We start from the raw sequence: 15,449 nt of genomic DNA on the forward strand, positions 1-15,449 counted from the left end.
GTCCTTATAAGAAGAGGCAGGGGAGTCAGAATCAAAGATTATGCGCCGCCTTGCTGCCTTTGAAAATGGAGGAAGAGGCCACGAGCCAAGGAAGGCAGGTGGATCTGGAATCCGAAAGGGCAGGGAACAGATTCTCCCCGGAAGCCTTCAGAACGAACACAGCCCTGCTGACTCTTAGGTTTCAGCCCAGTGAGACTAATTTGGGACGTTGGACCTCCAGAACTGTAAGAGAATACATGTGTGATGGTTTAAGCCACCGGGTTTGTGGTGTTTTGTTGCAGCAGCCATAGGGAAGGAACACACTCCCACTCCTACCCCGTAATCCGACACCTGACTATTTCTCCGGTGAATAATAATGCTAAGAAGGATTCAGGAAGACCCTGAATAGCTAGCTAGCTTCCCGGTGGGGCGGTTTGGAGCTGGCTGTGGCAGTGCACGTGGGCATCCTGTTCCCGCATGGAGCTCCGGGTGGGGGTGGCGAGCCTGGCATGTGCCAGGACCCGTGGTAAGCCCTGTGTGTGGAGTCAATCCTGGGTCTAGTTCTGTGAGGGTAGTTCTGTTCGGGATACTCCCGTGTTACAGCTGCGGAGCCTAAGGCCCAAGAGGTTAGTCACTCGCCACAGCCACACAGCCAGGCAATGGCCCAGTGGGGCCTGGGGCCCCTATGCCCCCGCACCTTTCCGGAGGAAGGCACCGCGGCGCTGGTCCAGCAGGCTGGGGGGCAGCAGTGTGAAGTTGGACATTGCATTGGCCTTCATGGCATTGAAGGCCGAGTGCACCACGACGGAGCTCAGAGCCTCACTGTCCAGCGGCCGGCCCAGGAACTGGCAGATGCGCTGCACGGAGCCATGGAGATCCTGGGGGCAGGGGACAGGGGTTGGGGAGTCAGGCGAAGGGAGTGGCCTCCGGGTGAGGAAGGAGCAGCAGGCCCAGAGCTGGGGTGTCTGAGTACCCGCCCAGACTATCTGGGTGCCTCTGCCTCTTTGCCTCAGTTTCCCCACCTCCAAGATGAGGGCTGGGCTATGGTCTGTGAGGGTTTTTGCAGTTTTGGGCTTTGGAGGGTTCTGTGGGTGTGGGGGAAGGGCTGGGCTGGGTCAGAGAGGACAGAGGTCAGTCCAGTACCTTATGCAGAATCACCCTCATTCAGGTTAGAAACAGGGGTCAGCTGGTCTGTGCCCCAAACCTGCTGCTCGCCCAGGTCCCCATCCCGGAACAGCCCCATCATTTGCCTAGTCACAGGCCCACCCCTCCCTCCCTGTCTCCCTCATGCCTGCCCGCGACCCTCTCTGCCATGACACAGGGCTGCCAGGAATACCCTGCACCTCCCTCCCCGACCTGGCAAGCTTCCCTATCCAGATGCAGCCTAAATATCAGCCCCACAGGACAATGATGGTTCAAGGCACTGGCCTGAGCGCCTACTGTGTACCAAGCTCTGGTTCACGCCCCTCATGTGTATTTGTGCCGATCCTGCCAATAGTCTGCAGACAGATGTCCTTAACCCAGTCAGTAAACAGAGGCCCAGAGAGAGGAAGACACTTGTCCAGGGTCACACAGCCAGGGAGGAGCTCACAGCTGGACCCCCAAAACCCACAATCCCCCCTCCACCTTTCTGCCTACCCTGATATGCGGTGATCAGCCTTGTGGTCATATCGCCCAACACCACATCCCCCATTTTCCAGGTCATTCTTGATTTCATAACCCTCTATCCTTTATCCTCTTGAACCACTGATGTGTCCCAGAAATTCTAACATGTTGGCAGTTTCTCACACCCAGGGGCAGCCCAGAAGCTCTGTCAGGCTGTATGTCCCAGTTTTTGGTTTGGAGAATAAAGCTTGATGGAAAAGAGGGGGGAGGGGTAATGCCGAAATCTTTTCCGGATATTTCCATTAAGAGAGATTTACCAGCGGGGAGAGAGAAACCCCATGCAGTTTGCAGTGTAGGGCTCTGAGCCTCAGTTATCAACCCTCCTTAGGTTTCCTCCTCTATAAAGAGGGACTAATAACTGTATCAGGGTGAGCCATATAAAATTACCATTTTTTACACATCAAAACGGGTCAAATATTGGCAATCCCGGATGGTTCAATCTAATATGCACCTCAGCTATCTGCAGTTTGTGATGATTAAATGAGATAGTTCATGTCAGCTTTGGCGTACGGCATTTGTCAGCCCTCGGGAGCATTCGTTATTATGCTATTACTTATTAGATAGGCCTTCGCTCGCAACCTAATCACTCTTACTTTACACACTAGACTAACACTTGGGGCACCTTTTCAGATGGTTACAATGTGCCAGGGCCATGCATCATGGTCCTCACAACAACTCCCTGAGCTGGCATATTTTTACCCTTTTTAAGTATGAGACTTCTGAGGCTCTGAGAATTTTAAGAGGATTTTAACTGCTTTCTGGGGCACAAAAATCCAGGCTGTTTCCACTGCGAAAAGTACAGACCATAAGGAGAATACATGAACCGCACACGCGAGAGGAGAACATGTCGGGAACTCTGGTGAAAAGGCATATCTAGCTCCCAGCCTCTGGGAACAGAGCTTTGTTAAAAAGCTACAATGGTTGGGCACGTTCACTGTGGACTGTTCCACCTACAAGCCCAGCATCTTCCTTAAAAGCTGGGCAAAGCCGTAGGAATTGCGCATGGCCCTTTCTTCCAGGGCGCCCTCCCTGACTGCCCAAGCCTGACAGCGTCTCTCTCCCAGGTGCCTGCCCCAGGGACATTTGATGGGGTCCAGGCGGGATCCCAGTCTAACTCAAAGGCTGTTGCCTTGCACTGCTTTTCTCTGCCTTTCAGGTCACAGACGTCACTGAAGCTCCCTTCCCATGGGCCATGGTTTCTCACTACTTTTATCCTATCACCTCCATTGCTCAGAGTGTGGTTCACGTTCGGTTCACGGAATGGCTCCCCCCTCCTCAGAGAAAAGCCAGAGTCCCTGCTGTGGCCCCTGTGGCCTCTCTAGCCTTGTTTCCCACCCCCACCCCCACTCCGCTGGCTCTGGCCACGCTGGCCTCTTTGCTCTCCCTAGAACACATCACGCACCCTCTCACCTCAGGGCCTTTGCACTTGCTGCTACCTCTGCCTGGGACAGTTTCTAACACCTCCAAGGTTCCCTCTGCTCCTTCAGATCTTACGGGTTGCCTTCTCCTGGAGGCCTCCGCTGACCACCCTATTAACATGGCACCCACACACGTTCTTTATCCTCCTGTCCTGCTTACCTTTTCCTTTTAACTCTTCTCACCAGTTTCGATCTGTTTTATTTACTTGTCCATGATCTGTCCCCTGCTCACAGGCTCAGGGACTCTATTCTGTTAACCACACATCCCCTGTACCTGGTGTGCTGTGCAGTGGGGCAGACCTTACTGGGAGGGAAGCGGTGTGCAGAGGGGAGGAGTTGGGGGTCCGCTGGGCCGAGGTTGAGGGGGAATCACCTGCTGCAGCTCCTCGTAGGTGATAAACAGGAAGTTCTCTTTGCCCTGCATCCGAATCCAGCCCTTAATATGGTCGAACCAGGAGCCGAACTGCACTGCGGGTGGAGGGGCAGGCGGGGTGAGGCAGGACTCAAAGTCATCTCCTCTGGGGTTCAGAGTGGCCTAACGAGCCCCACGTGGCCACAGGCCTGGCCCCTCTGAGCTGAGTCCTTTCCCCCAAGCCCCCCACATTTGGCTCCCACGTCCCTCTGTCCCTCTTCCTATCTGGGTCCATTAGGGGCTCCCCCACCTCACTTTGCCCCAGTTCTCACCTTCGCCCTGGAGGAAGTTCTGCAGAAACTGGTCAGGTGTGCCAGGGTCCTTCAACTGCCCGGCAATCTTGGAGTAATGATAGAGAGAGACTACCACGTCCCGGGGGTTCCGGCTCATGTAGATGACCTGTGTGTGGATGTTGGGGAGAAGGTGTCAGACATGGACAGGACCCCAGCCCCTGAGGCTGTGTCCTTGAGCCCCTTCTCTTCTGACCCTGCAGCAGGAAGGACTCAGGGTAGACTTCTTAAGGGACTTCCCAGCTAACAGTAACTCAGATCGGTCCACCTCATTCCAGAGGATGCGGAGAGCTCCCTCCAACCACATCTGAGCAGGAGGGAGGGAATGCTTCTGGGCCAGGTGGAAGGACAGTTTGGCTTCAGGGAATGAAGAGTGGAGAAGGAAGGCATGGGGTTCAGGATCGGGGAGATCAGGGTGAGTGGTGCTGACAGCAGAGAAGAGAAGCCATGCCTGCTTCCTATTCCTATAGCCAAGGCCCCAGCCTCATCCTTTCCTGCCTGGACCCTCGCCCTCCTCACCAGCCTCCCAACCTCTAGACAATCCCAGAGGGTCTTTCTACTACAGGTCTTTCCGCCTTCCATTGCTCTCCAGCACCCCAGGATAGAGTCGGTCCCAGCCCCAATTCCCTGGCTCTAATCTGCTTTCAGATGCATATTCCACACCAACCCCACTTCAGCCCCATTCAGCAAAACCCCCCTTTCCTTTGCTGTCCTTCCCTGACAACTGTCTCCTTTCCCGAGACTAAGGTCCGCTACACAGCGGGTCAGCCACGTCTACGTGGCCGACTCCTTGACGCTGAGGTTCAGGTGAGCCTCCCGGGTGGGCGACACTCTGTGTGTGACGTCACACGCTATTGTTGGGGAGGATTAAGCGTTATCCTAGAAGCCGGCTTCTGGTCTTTCCTGGACGCTGCCCCACGCGCCTCTTCCCTTTGCTGACTTTAATCTCTTTCCTTTTGCTGACATAAACCGTAACCATGAGTTCAGCAGCTTTGCGAGTTCTGTGAGTCCTACAGATCACTGAGCCGGAAGGTAGCCTTGGGACCTCCCAGCAGTCCCCATCTGTCTACACTCACTTGCTGTGATTACACCATTCTCCTGCTTTAGTCCCTCTTCTCCTCTCCCTGTGTATATATCAACACATTGCAAATGTAAGTGTCCAGCCCAGATCTCCTGCCAAACCCAGGTTCGTTTATCCCATAGCCCAGTGGCAGCCTCCACCTGAAGTCGATGGGCCACACCAGAGACACCTCCTCCCTCTGGCCCTCCCCTCCCGTTCTCTCCTCAGATGAGGGCAGACCTTCCTCCCAGTTGCTTAAGCCAAACATCCAGGAGTCCCCCTTGACTCACTGGTTTCTCTCACACCCACATCCAGTCTGTCAGCAAATCCTCCTGGTCCCACCTTCAAAATAAACTGTAAACCCACCCCTTTTTCTGCACCTCCACAGCCACCGCCCTGGGCCCCTCCGACTCACCTCCCACCTGGACTACCTGCCGTCACCCCGACAGTCTGTTCCCCACTTTGCAGCCAGAGGGCACCTGCGAGAACCTAAGTCGGGCCCTGTCCCTGCTCAGAGCCCTGCCCTGGCTCCCATCTGGCTGAGTACAAGAATGGCTGTTACCTCCCTGACCTCATCCCCATGTCTCCGCCCCTCGCTCACTTGGCTCCAGACACACAAGCCTCCTTGCTGGTCCTCAGATGCACCACACCTGCCCCCAGGGCCTTTGCACCTGCCTGTCCCTCTGCCTGGACTGTTCTTGCTCCCCCCCCACCCCCCAATAGCTCCTTCCTTCACCTCCCAGGTCTTTACTCAAGCAGCACCTTCTCACTGGGGCCTCCCTTGACCACCCTAGTTATAACTGAAGCCCCCACCCTCTCCTTCTTCCTGATTTGGATTTATTACCTTGGACGCAATACTTTTCTTATTTATTCTGTCTACTCTCGGCCTGTTCCCCTTTAGAATGTGAGCCCCCAGGGCAGACATTGCTGGGTATTTTATTTACTATTGTTCTACATCAGGGCCAGGTACATAGTAGGTGCTCAGTAAATCTGTGTTGTATTCATCAGTTATCACCCGCCCTCATGCACACCCCACCCTCCTGGCACCTTGGCCTTGGAGTTGAAGAAGGCCTTGGTGAAGAGCTGGATGGGGAGGTGAGAACTCATGAGGCGGGGGCTGGACAGGTCCGAGAGGCTGAAGGCGCTCAAGATGGTCTCACACCAGGGCGCCCGCCTCCAGATGGGCACCGAGCGGGTCCAGGAGGGGTCCCCGTCCCTTAGGATTAAGCTGAGGATCTCGATCATCCAGTTGGTGCCTGTAAGAAGATACCGGGATAATGAATCAGAGGTGGGAGGGGTGAGGAGGGGGATAGAATCAGATTCATAATGGTTGCATTTATTGTACGATTTGCCACATACTTTTTGCACGGCTCCTTCACAACCAGCAGAGAAGGCAGGGTGGGTGATCTTTATTTTCTAAGCAGGCAACTGAGGCTCAAAGAAACAAAGTCGCTGGCCAATACAGCAAAGCCAGGCAGTGGCACGTGGCAGAGACAGACCACCCAACCGCATTTCATTTTCCTACCAGGACTAGGGTGAAACTCCACTTTTCTAGCCTCCCTCAGAGCCCCACGTGAGGCCATGTGACTGAGTTCCGGCCACATAAGTGCAGGTGGCAGCCATTCCCAGGCATGGCCGGGAAACACCTCCCATGTGACCCCACGCCCTCACCTTCCTCTCTGCTGGCTGGAGGCAGAGACACCAGCGGAAACTGGAGCTCCTGGGGGTGTCAGAGCCGTAAGATGGGAGGACCTGGGTTGCCTGAGACTGCATGGATTCCCCCCATGTTCCTCCACCCATCCTGCTCTGACTGGAGTGTACAGGGATGAGAAATAAACTTCCACTGGGTTCAGCTTCCAAGATTCTGAGGCTTATGTATTAGGGCAGGAGCATTCCCTTAGAGCACAGAGGAAGCTGGACTTGACCCCAGGTGTCTGGACTTAAAATATTAGCTCCTTTTACTGCTCCTTCTTGGGAGTCACCCCTTGATTTCTGTGGCAAGCCACAAATGTCATGTGGTAGGAAGGGACATCATCAGTGATCCCGTTCACAGGTCCAGATTCCAGGGCACTACAGTCAAGTCAGATGAGAAATAATACTAATAATGTTAACAATCACCTATTATTAGTATTACATTGCCTTGGGTCCTACCAACCACCCTGGGCCAGTTCTCAGGGTTTGGCCTCTAAGCTCCAAATCCATCCTTTCTTGCCTGTTTTGTGATGCTGGAGTAGGACCCTGTAAAACATTTCTCCTATGTCAGTTGGCTCAACGTTAAGCTCTGTCAATAGAGGGCACTTGAGGAGCTCTGCAGGAAGTTGGGGTTCTCTTCCTGGGTCTCCTGTGTCTGTCCCAGCTGTTGTCATTTATGACATCATTTATGACATCCATCATTCATGATGGGCAATGGCCAGCTGTGCAATGGACACCCAGTGACACTCCCTGCCCCCCACCCCCAAGCAAACTTCCCTGTGTGCTCTGCTCAGCCTTGGGGGGTGGCTGCTCCCTGGATCAGCATTTCCTGTCCTGCTATGGTTCCAATACTTAACTTGGTTATTTAATCCCGTTACTAGTTACTAGTTCTTTTTTGAGGGTGTGTGGTAAAATATACATACTATGAAATTCATTAATTTAACCCTCGTTAAGCGTGCAGTTCTGTGGCATTAAGTGCATTCACAATATTGTGCGACCATCACCACCATCCATCTCCAAATGTTTCAAACAAAAAGCCTGGTGTTTGGGAAACAGTTCTCCAACCCTGAGGGAGGGAAATTTGGGCATATCCTTCAAAATCACATACGCACAGACCTTTGGCCAAGCAATTCCATATCTCAGAGTTTATTCTACAGATAAATGCATATGTGTACAAATGATTAGATGTCTGAGATGTGGCAATGTGTATAAAGTTTACATTGTACACAGAGGCAGAAGATTAAAAATAAGTGAATACTGATCAGTAAAGAACTTTAAACAAGAACTTTTGTACATCCAATGTAATAGAATACTTGAAACTGTCAAAAAAGAAAACAACGAAGCTCTTTATCTACAGTTCTAAGATGGGATGATGTTAAAATACAAGGAAAAAGCAAGCAAAACCATTGTGCAGGATGGTGTGTGGAGCGTGTTAACTTTGGTGGGAAAAAAATAAAAATATACTGATGTACATTTCTGTTTGTACATGCAAATTCTGGAGGGATACACAGGGGCTAATGGTGACCACAGGAAAAGGAAAATCCTTCAGAGCAAACCTTTGTACCTCTTAAATTTTGAATTATCACTGTATTACTTTTTAAGAAAGAAATTAATGCATTTTAAGTTCTAAAAAGAAGCTAGAGTAACTGGACTTCATACCATATATAAAAATTATCTTTGAAATGGATCGGAGTTTTAAGGGAAAAATCTAAAACTGTAAAACTTCTAGAAGAAAACATAAAAGAAGACTTAATGACTGTGGGTTAGGCAAAGATTTCTTAGTTGTGACATCAAAAGTCTGACCCATTAAAGAACAAATTGACAAACTGGATGTCATGAGAATTAATAACTTGTGCTCTGAAGACACTGATAAGAGAATGGAAAAGTTAGCTACAGACTGGGAAGAAATATCTGCAAAAGGCATATCTGATGGAGGGTTTGTAATCAGATTATACAAACAACTCTCAAAGCTCAATAAAAAGAAAACAAAACAACTCAACTAAAAGAGGGGAGAAGATTTGGACCCTTCACCAAAGAAGATATACGATAGCTAACGAGCCCAGGAAAAGATTCTCAACATCATTGGCCATTAAGGAAATGCAAGTTATGCAAGTTAAAACCACAGTGAGATGCCAGTGTGGCTTAAAAAAAAAGTGGCTTAAAAAAACCCCACACCTGACAATACCAAGTGATGACAAGCAACAACTGGACCTCACCTATGTCGCTGGTGAAAACACAGAATGGTAAAACCACTTTGGAAAACAGTTTGGTAGTTTTCTTATAAAATTAAGCACATGTCCTTCCCACAGACTCAGCACTCTCGCTTCTAAGCACTTACCCAAGAAAAACGAAAACATATTTCCATGCATAGACATGCACACAAAGCTCCGCAACAGCTGTGGTCATACTTACCCCAAACTGGGAACATCCCAAATGCCTTTCAACAGATGCACGGTTAAGCCAGCCGTGCTCCATCTCGAGTGGAGTACTCCTCAGCAGTAAAAAATGCAGCTTAAGTGAACCTAATATGCATCAAGCTGAGTGAAAGAAGTCAGACTCAAAAGCTACACGTGGTGTGGGTCCATTCATATGTCTTTCTGGAAAAAAGCCAGGTGTTTGCCCCAGTAGGGGCCGCCAACAGAGCAATGGTGGTGAGGGGCTGGCGGGGAGGCAGGGCTGACAATACAACCCGTGTGAAGGGATTGGGGGGACGGTGGGAGCGTTCTATATCGTGACTCTGGTGCTGGTTCTAGGATTCTATATGTCTGTCAAAACTCTGAGAGAAAGGCATGTATGCCAATGTTCTAGAAGTGTTACTCATAATACTCAAGGAGCAGAAACAATCCCCGTGCTCATCAACTGATAGGCAAACAAGCAAACGATGCTCTGCCGGTGCCCCGGAATGCTACTCAGCCATAAAAAGGAATGAAGCCCTGACACGGGCTCCAAGATGGATGAACCTCGAAAACATGTTCAGTGAAAAAAGCCAGACACAAAAGACCATGTATGGTAGGATCCCATTTATATGAAATGCCCGGAAGAGGCAAATCCGTAGTCAGAAAGCAGAGAAATGGTTGCCTAAGGCTTGGGGGCGGGGATGTGGGGCGGAGGCGGCGGCCAATGGGTGCATAGTTTCTTTTGGGTCCATGAAAACTGTCCTAAGACTGATGGCGGTGATAGTTATACAGCTCGGTGAATATCCCACAGCTGTAGAATTGCACATTTTTAAATGGGGGAATTGTATGCTCTAAGACGTATAATACCTCAAAACTGTTACCGACCCCACCCCCCAAAATGCTTCAGAGAACTCTGTGCTGAAAAGAGTGACTATGTTTTGGAAAATTTCAAAAATATTATGAAAAAGAAAAGTCAACCCATCATTTTAGAGAAGAAAAAGCTTAAGTCCATTCCTTCTCTCACTGAAACGTCCCTGAGGAACTTTGAATAAAATCACCTTGGCTCCAGAGGGAGGCCTATCGGCCTGTGTGCCCCAGCCTCCCAGTGTGCCCTCTACCCCAGCCTCGCTGGCCTTCTCTTGAACCCTCAAACTCAGAGAGCTCCCCTACCTCAGGGCCTTTGCACGGGCTGTTCTGCAGTCTGGGACACCCTTTCCCATTCAAACCCCTCTGCAGTTTCCCAGTCTCCACATGAACACCTTCTGCCCTGGAAGCCTGCCCTCTGCCGCCAGGCTCTCTCTTGTTAACTACATTCAGTGCTGTCCACACCTTTCCCTAGGGATCCATCCCAATCCTAATCGTACAGACACACCGATGATTGCACTTTAAATGAAGCCTGTTTCTCCCAACAACTGACAGGTGTCTCTCTTGTTCACATCTGTGTCCGCACACCTGGCAGACAATCAATCAGTAAGTCACATTTCAAAGACGGAATGGAGAAAATGATCATCCCTCTGTCCTTCCTTCTTTTCATGAATATTTATTGAATGCTTGTCATGTGCCAGGCACTGTTTTAGGCTCAAAGAACACAGCAGTGACCCAGACCAGCTAAACTATCTGCCCTCATGGAGCTTCGTGTTCTGGTGGGGCAACTGGAGCATAAATCAACAAAGAAAAATACAGCACAGTGGTTGGGAGTGATAAATGCTATGAAGAAAAGTGGACAGGCTATTTTAGCCAGGGAGGTCAGGAAAGGTGGGGCGGGTGGGTGTTGGAGCCAGGACAGGTGCTCCTGGCGGCAGACCCGCCAGGGCAAAGGCCAAGCTCACCCCCGTTCTGAGCAGACCCAGGCCTCAGCCCTTCCCTCCTCCCATCCTCCTCGCAGCGCCCTTCCCATCCTCTGTCCCCGCCCGGCTCCCCGGGCGCCTCGCCCAGCCCAGCAGGCACCTGACTTGGGGTAGGTGATGATGAAGATGTCGTCGTCTTCCACGTCGGCGTTCTCGGCGATGCTGATGCTCTCGGGTGAGTAGATGCCGACTGGGAAGGGGATGCCCTTGTACCTGAAGTACTCGCCCGACACATTCTCGCTGCAGGGGGAAGATACCATGAGAACCGGGCAGGAGGTGGGGACAGAGGTCCCCCCACTCTGGGAGGCTGCATCCCAGCATCCTCCCAGGTCCCAGAGCCTGCACTGGGCCGGCTTTCTAGCTGAGGCCTCCAGGACACACGGTGGGAAGTGGCTGAGGATTCTCAGGGCAGCAGGGAGGGCGAGCAAGGAGGTCGGTGAGGGGCACCCACTCACTAGTGGAACCCTGGCAGGGAACTTTCTCTGAGCCTCATTCCTCCTCAGCAAGGTGTGGCTGGTTTACAAAAACCCCACCACAATCCTATGAGGTAACCATGATTACTATCCCTAGTTTATGGATGAAGAAAGCATGGCACAGAGAGGTTGAGTGACTTGCCCAAAGCCACACAGCCAGGGGACACGGAGCACATGACATCTGCAAAGTGGGGCCAAGCTCTTTCCCTATGTTTATTCTCAACAGTCGAAGAAGACGCCAAGTCACCACCCCAGTTCACAGAAAGAGGAAACTGAGCAGAGAAGTCAAGTACCCCACCCCTCCTACATGGTCCCGGAAACCCCAAGGAGCTAAGCCCCTCACTCCAGCCACTTCCCCCAAAGCCCCACCACGTGCTCGCGTAGCCGTATGTACAGAAGTAAAATTTTCCAAAGTGAGATATTTTAAGAGCAAGCCAATTAAGCCGCTCTTTCCATCACAGCCTCCCCTGGGGACTCCTGTCTGTGGCCTGAGAGGGGGACGGGTATTTGGGGGACCTGGCTAAGGTGAAGTTGAATTGGGGATTCGTTTTATTTGGCTTGGAGTTACGTTAACCCGGAGCCAGCTGGGAGCGGGAGTCACTTCCAGGAGTACTTGCTGGAATTAAAGACATGAGGGCAGAGGGCTCCCTGACACAAGTCGGACCGTGATGGGGCCTGGCACGGAAAGTATGTGGGTCTGTGGGAGACTCAGGCCTGAAATGTGTGAAGCCAGAAGCTAGTCTGTGCTGTTTTTTTGGGAATGTTTGGAATATTCGTCCGCTTCCTAAAATCAACCAAGTTACTGTAATTTATTTTCTCATTATAAATAAACATTCCCCCCACCTATGGTTGCAGTCACACGTATTGATTCTTTTTCTTAAGGAGAACCCAGTCAGAAGGGTGTCAGCTTCAGGCCCCCCAAACCTTGGATCCACCCAGGCTTAGCCACCACATTGAGTGACCTTCCATTTATGTCTCTTCATAGTACAATGTGGACAATACACTGAAGGGGAGAAAAGTATGTGTATAAATAGGTTAGTTATATTGTTGCGAATTTCATTTAAGGCTATGAAGAGGACGTTACATATTCTGTTATGCAAAGACAGTTGGGGTCTGACCATGTAGATTCAAGTAAGAAACATCATGTGGAGGGAAGGATTCGGAACGCAAGAGCCCTACGTTCCTGGTAGTGGGAAGTGCCAGCACAGGAAGAAATGAGCGATGGTGCCAGAAGGCAGGGGGTGGTCATCCCTGGGGGCATGGGCACCTGGGGGTGGGGGCACATGGGACTGGTTATATGGTGTGCCCACTTTTCAAAACTTGTTGAGCTACAGACCAAATCTCTTTGCACAGCACTCATGTGAATTTTACTTTAATTCAATGAATGAATGAATAAAACATTAAAGGGAAAAAAAACCCCACTCTTTGCACTAAAATGACTGTTTTTAATAAAAAGGAGGTGAGGTGTTGGGCCCAGTGAAGTTGGAAACCCAGCTGGCATGCAAAGGTCTTTTCTGTTAGTTCTTCCTCATCTGCCCAGTTGACAGATGAGGCAACTGAGGCCCACTGAGGGCTGTGACTTGCCCAGGGGGCTCCAGGGTCTTTCCTGAAGGCCTCTACCAGCTTCAGAGATTTGAGGGATGGGGAGGCAGGCTCGGAGCCAAAGGACAAAAGTTGAAGAACTGGGTACTCTGCCCGGGGTGGTGGACAGGCTCTGTGGAGCCAGGTGGGTCTCAGCCCAGCCAGTGAGGGCTTCCCAAGGAAGGGCAGATTGCTGAGGCTGGCTGGGAGGTGGGCAGTGGGGGAAGCTGGCATCTGGGCTGTGGTCTGCTGGTGAAGGCCCCCTCTGTCTTTGGCTTGGAGCTGTTCCCCAGGGGACAGGGAGGGAGGCCTGGTCACCTTATAGGGGTGGGAGTGGCCTTGCTTCTTTGCAGGCCCAGCTCCTGGGTACCTGAGTGGTGCAGGCGTGGAGCTGGACATGGCCTGCTCAGTGTCTAGCTTTGGCACTTTGTAGCCAAGCTGAGGCTCAGGGCTTAATCTCTCCGTGCCTGTATTTACTCTTGCCCTCAGTTTCCTCAATGGCAAAAGGGGGGAAAGGAGAAGTAGCATGGTGTTGTGGTTAATGGTATGAACCCTGGAGCCCGAGTACATGGGTTTGAGGTCTTCATTCCACCAGCTGTGAGACTTTGGGCAGGTCACGCAACCTCTCTGTGCTTCTGTTTTTTCATCCATAATATGGGGATAATAATAATCTCTACCTCATAGGGTTGTTGTGAGCATATAAAAAGTGCTTAGAGCTGTGCATAAATGCTTCCTAGATTTTTTAAAAATAGGGATAGTGGGAGCATATATTGTGTCAATAGACATAAAATGATTAAAATAAGGCCTGGCTCATAGTTGGCATTCAGTCAATCTGGGTTAAAATTGTCCTGTTATTATACACAGTAATAGAGGAAACACTGGGTGGTCGTGAGCCCAGAGGAGGGGCCGCTTAGCAGTGTTTGGCTCACAGTGAGGCCTCTGCACCATGTAATGGTGACATCATCACCATTCAGTGACATTATTCAGGTACAGTTACCCCATAGGTCGAGCATTGGCAGTGGAATTAGTGCTGTCACTGGTTACCAGGCAGATTTAGCCCAGTGGGTGGGAGCTGTGAGGTCATCAGTTACCAGGCAGATTAACAGCTATGTGCCTGGGCCTTCCCGCTCTCTGTACCTAGGGTGGTGGATCTCACCTCTTTGAGCCTCAATTTCCTCATCTGTCACATGAGGATAACGGTAATCCTACCTGAGGATTAAAAGGATGATATATGTTAAGTGTATGGCTCCTGATAAACGCTCCGGAAACTGCAGCTGCCATTAGCATTCAGCTTTATTTCAGTCTGTCATCCCGCCCCCAGCTCCTTGAGGGAGAAATTTCCTGCCCAGTTTACAGGAGAGGAAAACAGAGATGCCAACAAGGGGAAGATCCCATGCCCTTCAGGAGTCCCTGAGGATATACCCCTGGCCCCCCTCAGCACTTATAATCTCTAAGTCCGGGGTCCAAGCCCTGCCCCAGGAGGCCGAGACCGAAGCAGTGCCGGGACACAGTTGATGCTCAACCAGTACCTGAGTGAATTGGTGAATGTGCACCGAATGAACAATGGGCTTACCAGGCAAAGAGCGAAGCAACGTCAGAGAACACTTGCCTTGTTCTTTCACCGGCCTCAGGGGCCCTTAACTCCAGGGCACTTTAGAATCCCCTGCAGGGCCTACAGAGACTCCCAAGGCCTGGCCTCTTTCCAGACCAACAGCATCCAAACCTTAAACAAAGGCGCCCTGGGAGCCCAGACAGCCGGCTGCTCTGCAAGTGACTGAACATCGAGGTTCAATAATCAGAGTCACGAACGCGAGAGAGCTGGGGTCCGCCTGCTTGCCGTAACTCTCCAGATGAGAATGTGGTGGCTCAGGGAGTGGACACAATCTGGCAAGGCCACCCAGCGAATACAAGCGGAGCTGAGATTTGAACCTCAGCCCTGAAGCCCTGTCCTAGCCCTTCCTTCCCCACGGAGCCCACACTCGGCCAAAGCTCCCAGATGCACCTCCAGGCTTTTGCATCTGCTGTTCCTCTGCCAGGATTACCAGCCCCTGCCCTTCCCTGTCTTGAGCGCGGAGGCCCAGGAGGCCGAGGGGCCCCCACTGGACTCCCGCTTGGCTGACTCTCACCGTGAGTCCTCAGACAGGTGCCGCATGCCTTTCCTCCCCACCTTGTAAATGGAATCTGGCCCCAGAGTGACTTTTCCTCTCCCTGGGCCAGCAGCCTGTTTTGTTCCCCCCTCACATCCAGGGCCTGGCCTGCGGCTCTCACTCACTCAGCTGGAGCAGAGAAGGCAGACGGCCACTGAGCCGGTGAGAGAACAGCAGCAGGAGAAGGGCTGGCAGGCTGGCTGCGGCCAGCGGGCTGGGCAGATGGCCAGGGGTTGTCAGCCTGCAGGAAGGTTCCTGGCCTGGCACGCGCTGCATGGGAGCACTCAGGATGCAACGCCCTGAGAATGGCCCACGTCGTCAGCCCTCCTGCTTCGCACCTCACAGTCCCCAGACCTTGGCCCTCCTTCTCTGTCCCCACTGCCCTGCTCAGGTCACCCCCTCAGCCCCCTGCACTCTCAACCCAGCTCGTGGCCTCCGGTCTCTACCTCCTGTCCAGCCCCCAAATGGCTGCAGTCCCTCAGCCTGGAA

The 15,449-nt window shown here is 51.8% G+C and overlaps 1 protein-coding gene across 1 annotated transcript in view; it reads right to left on the reverse strand.

Moving 5' to 3' along the window:
• The window catches only part of SULT2B1 (sulfotransferase family 2B member 1), a 28,281-nt gene that overhangs the window by 1,120 nt on the left and 11,712 nt on the right, over window positions 1-15,449 (reverse strand). The window contains exons 2-6 of the mRNA XM_037005920.2: window positions 10,860-10,999; window positions 5,872-6,080; window positions 3,747-3,873; window positions 3,436-3,530; window positions 677-857 (exon numbers count right to left, since the gene is read on the reverse strand). Coding sequence (XP_036861815.1) covers window positions 677-857; window positions 3,436-3,530; window positions 3,747-3,873; window positions 5,872-6,080; window positions 10,860-10,999 — 752 coding nt within the window. The remainder of the gene's footprint in view (window positions 1-676; window positions 858-3,435; window positions 3,531-3,746; window positions 3,874-5,871; window positions 6,081-10,859; window positions 11,000-15,449) is intronic.

The sequence above is a fragment of the Manis javanica genome, chromosome 17 (assembly GCF_040802235.1).
Source record: "Manis javanica isolate MJ-LG chromosome 17, MJ_LKY, whole genome shotgun sequence".
NCBI lineage: Eukaryota > Metazoa > Chordata > Mammalia > Pholidota > Manidae > Manis > Manis javanica.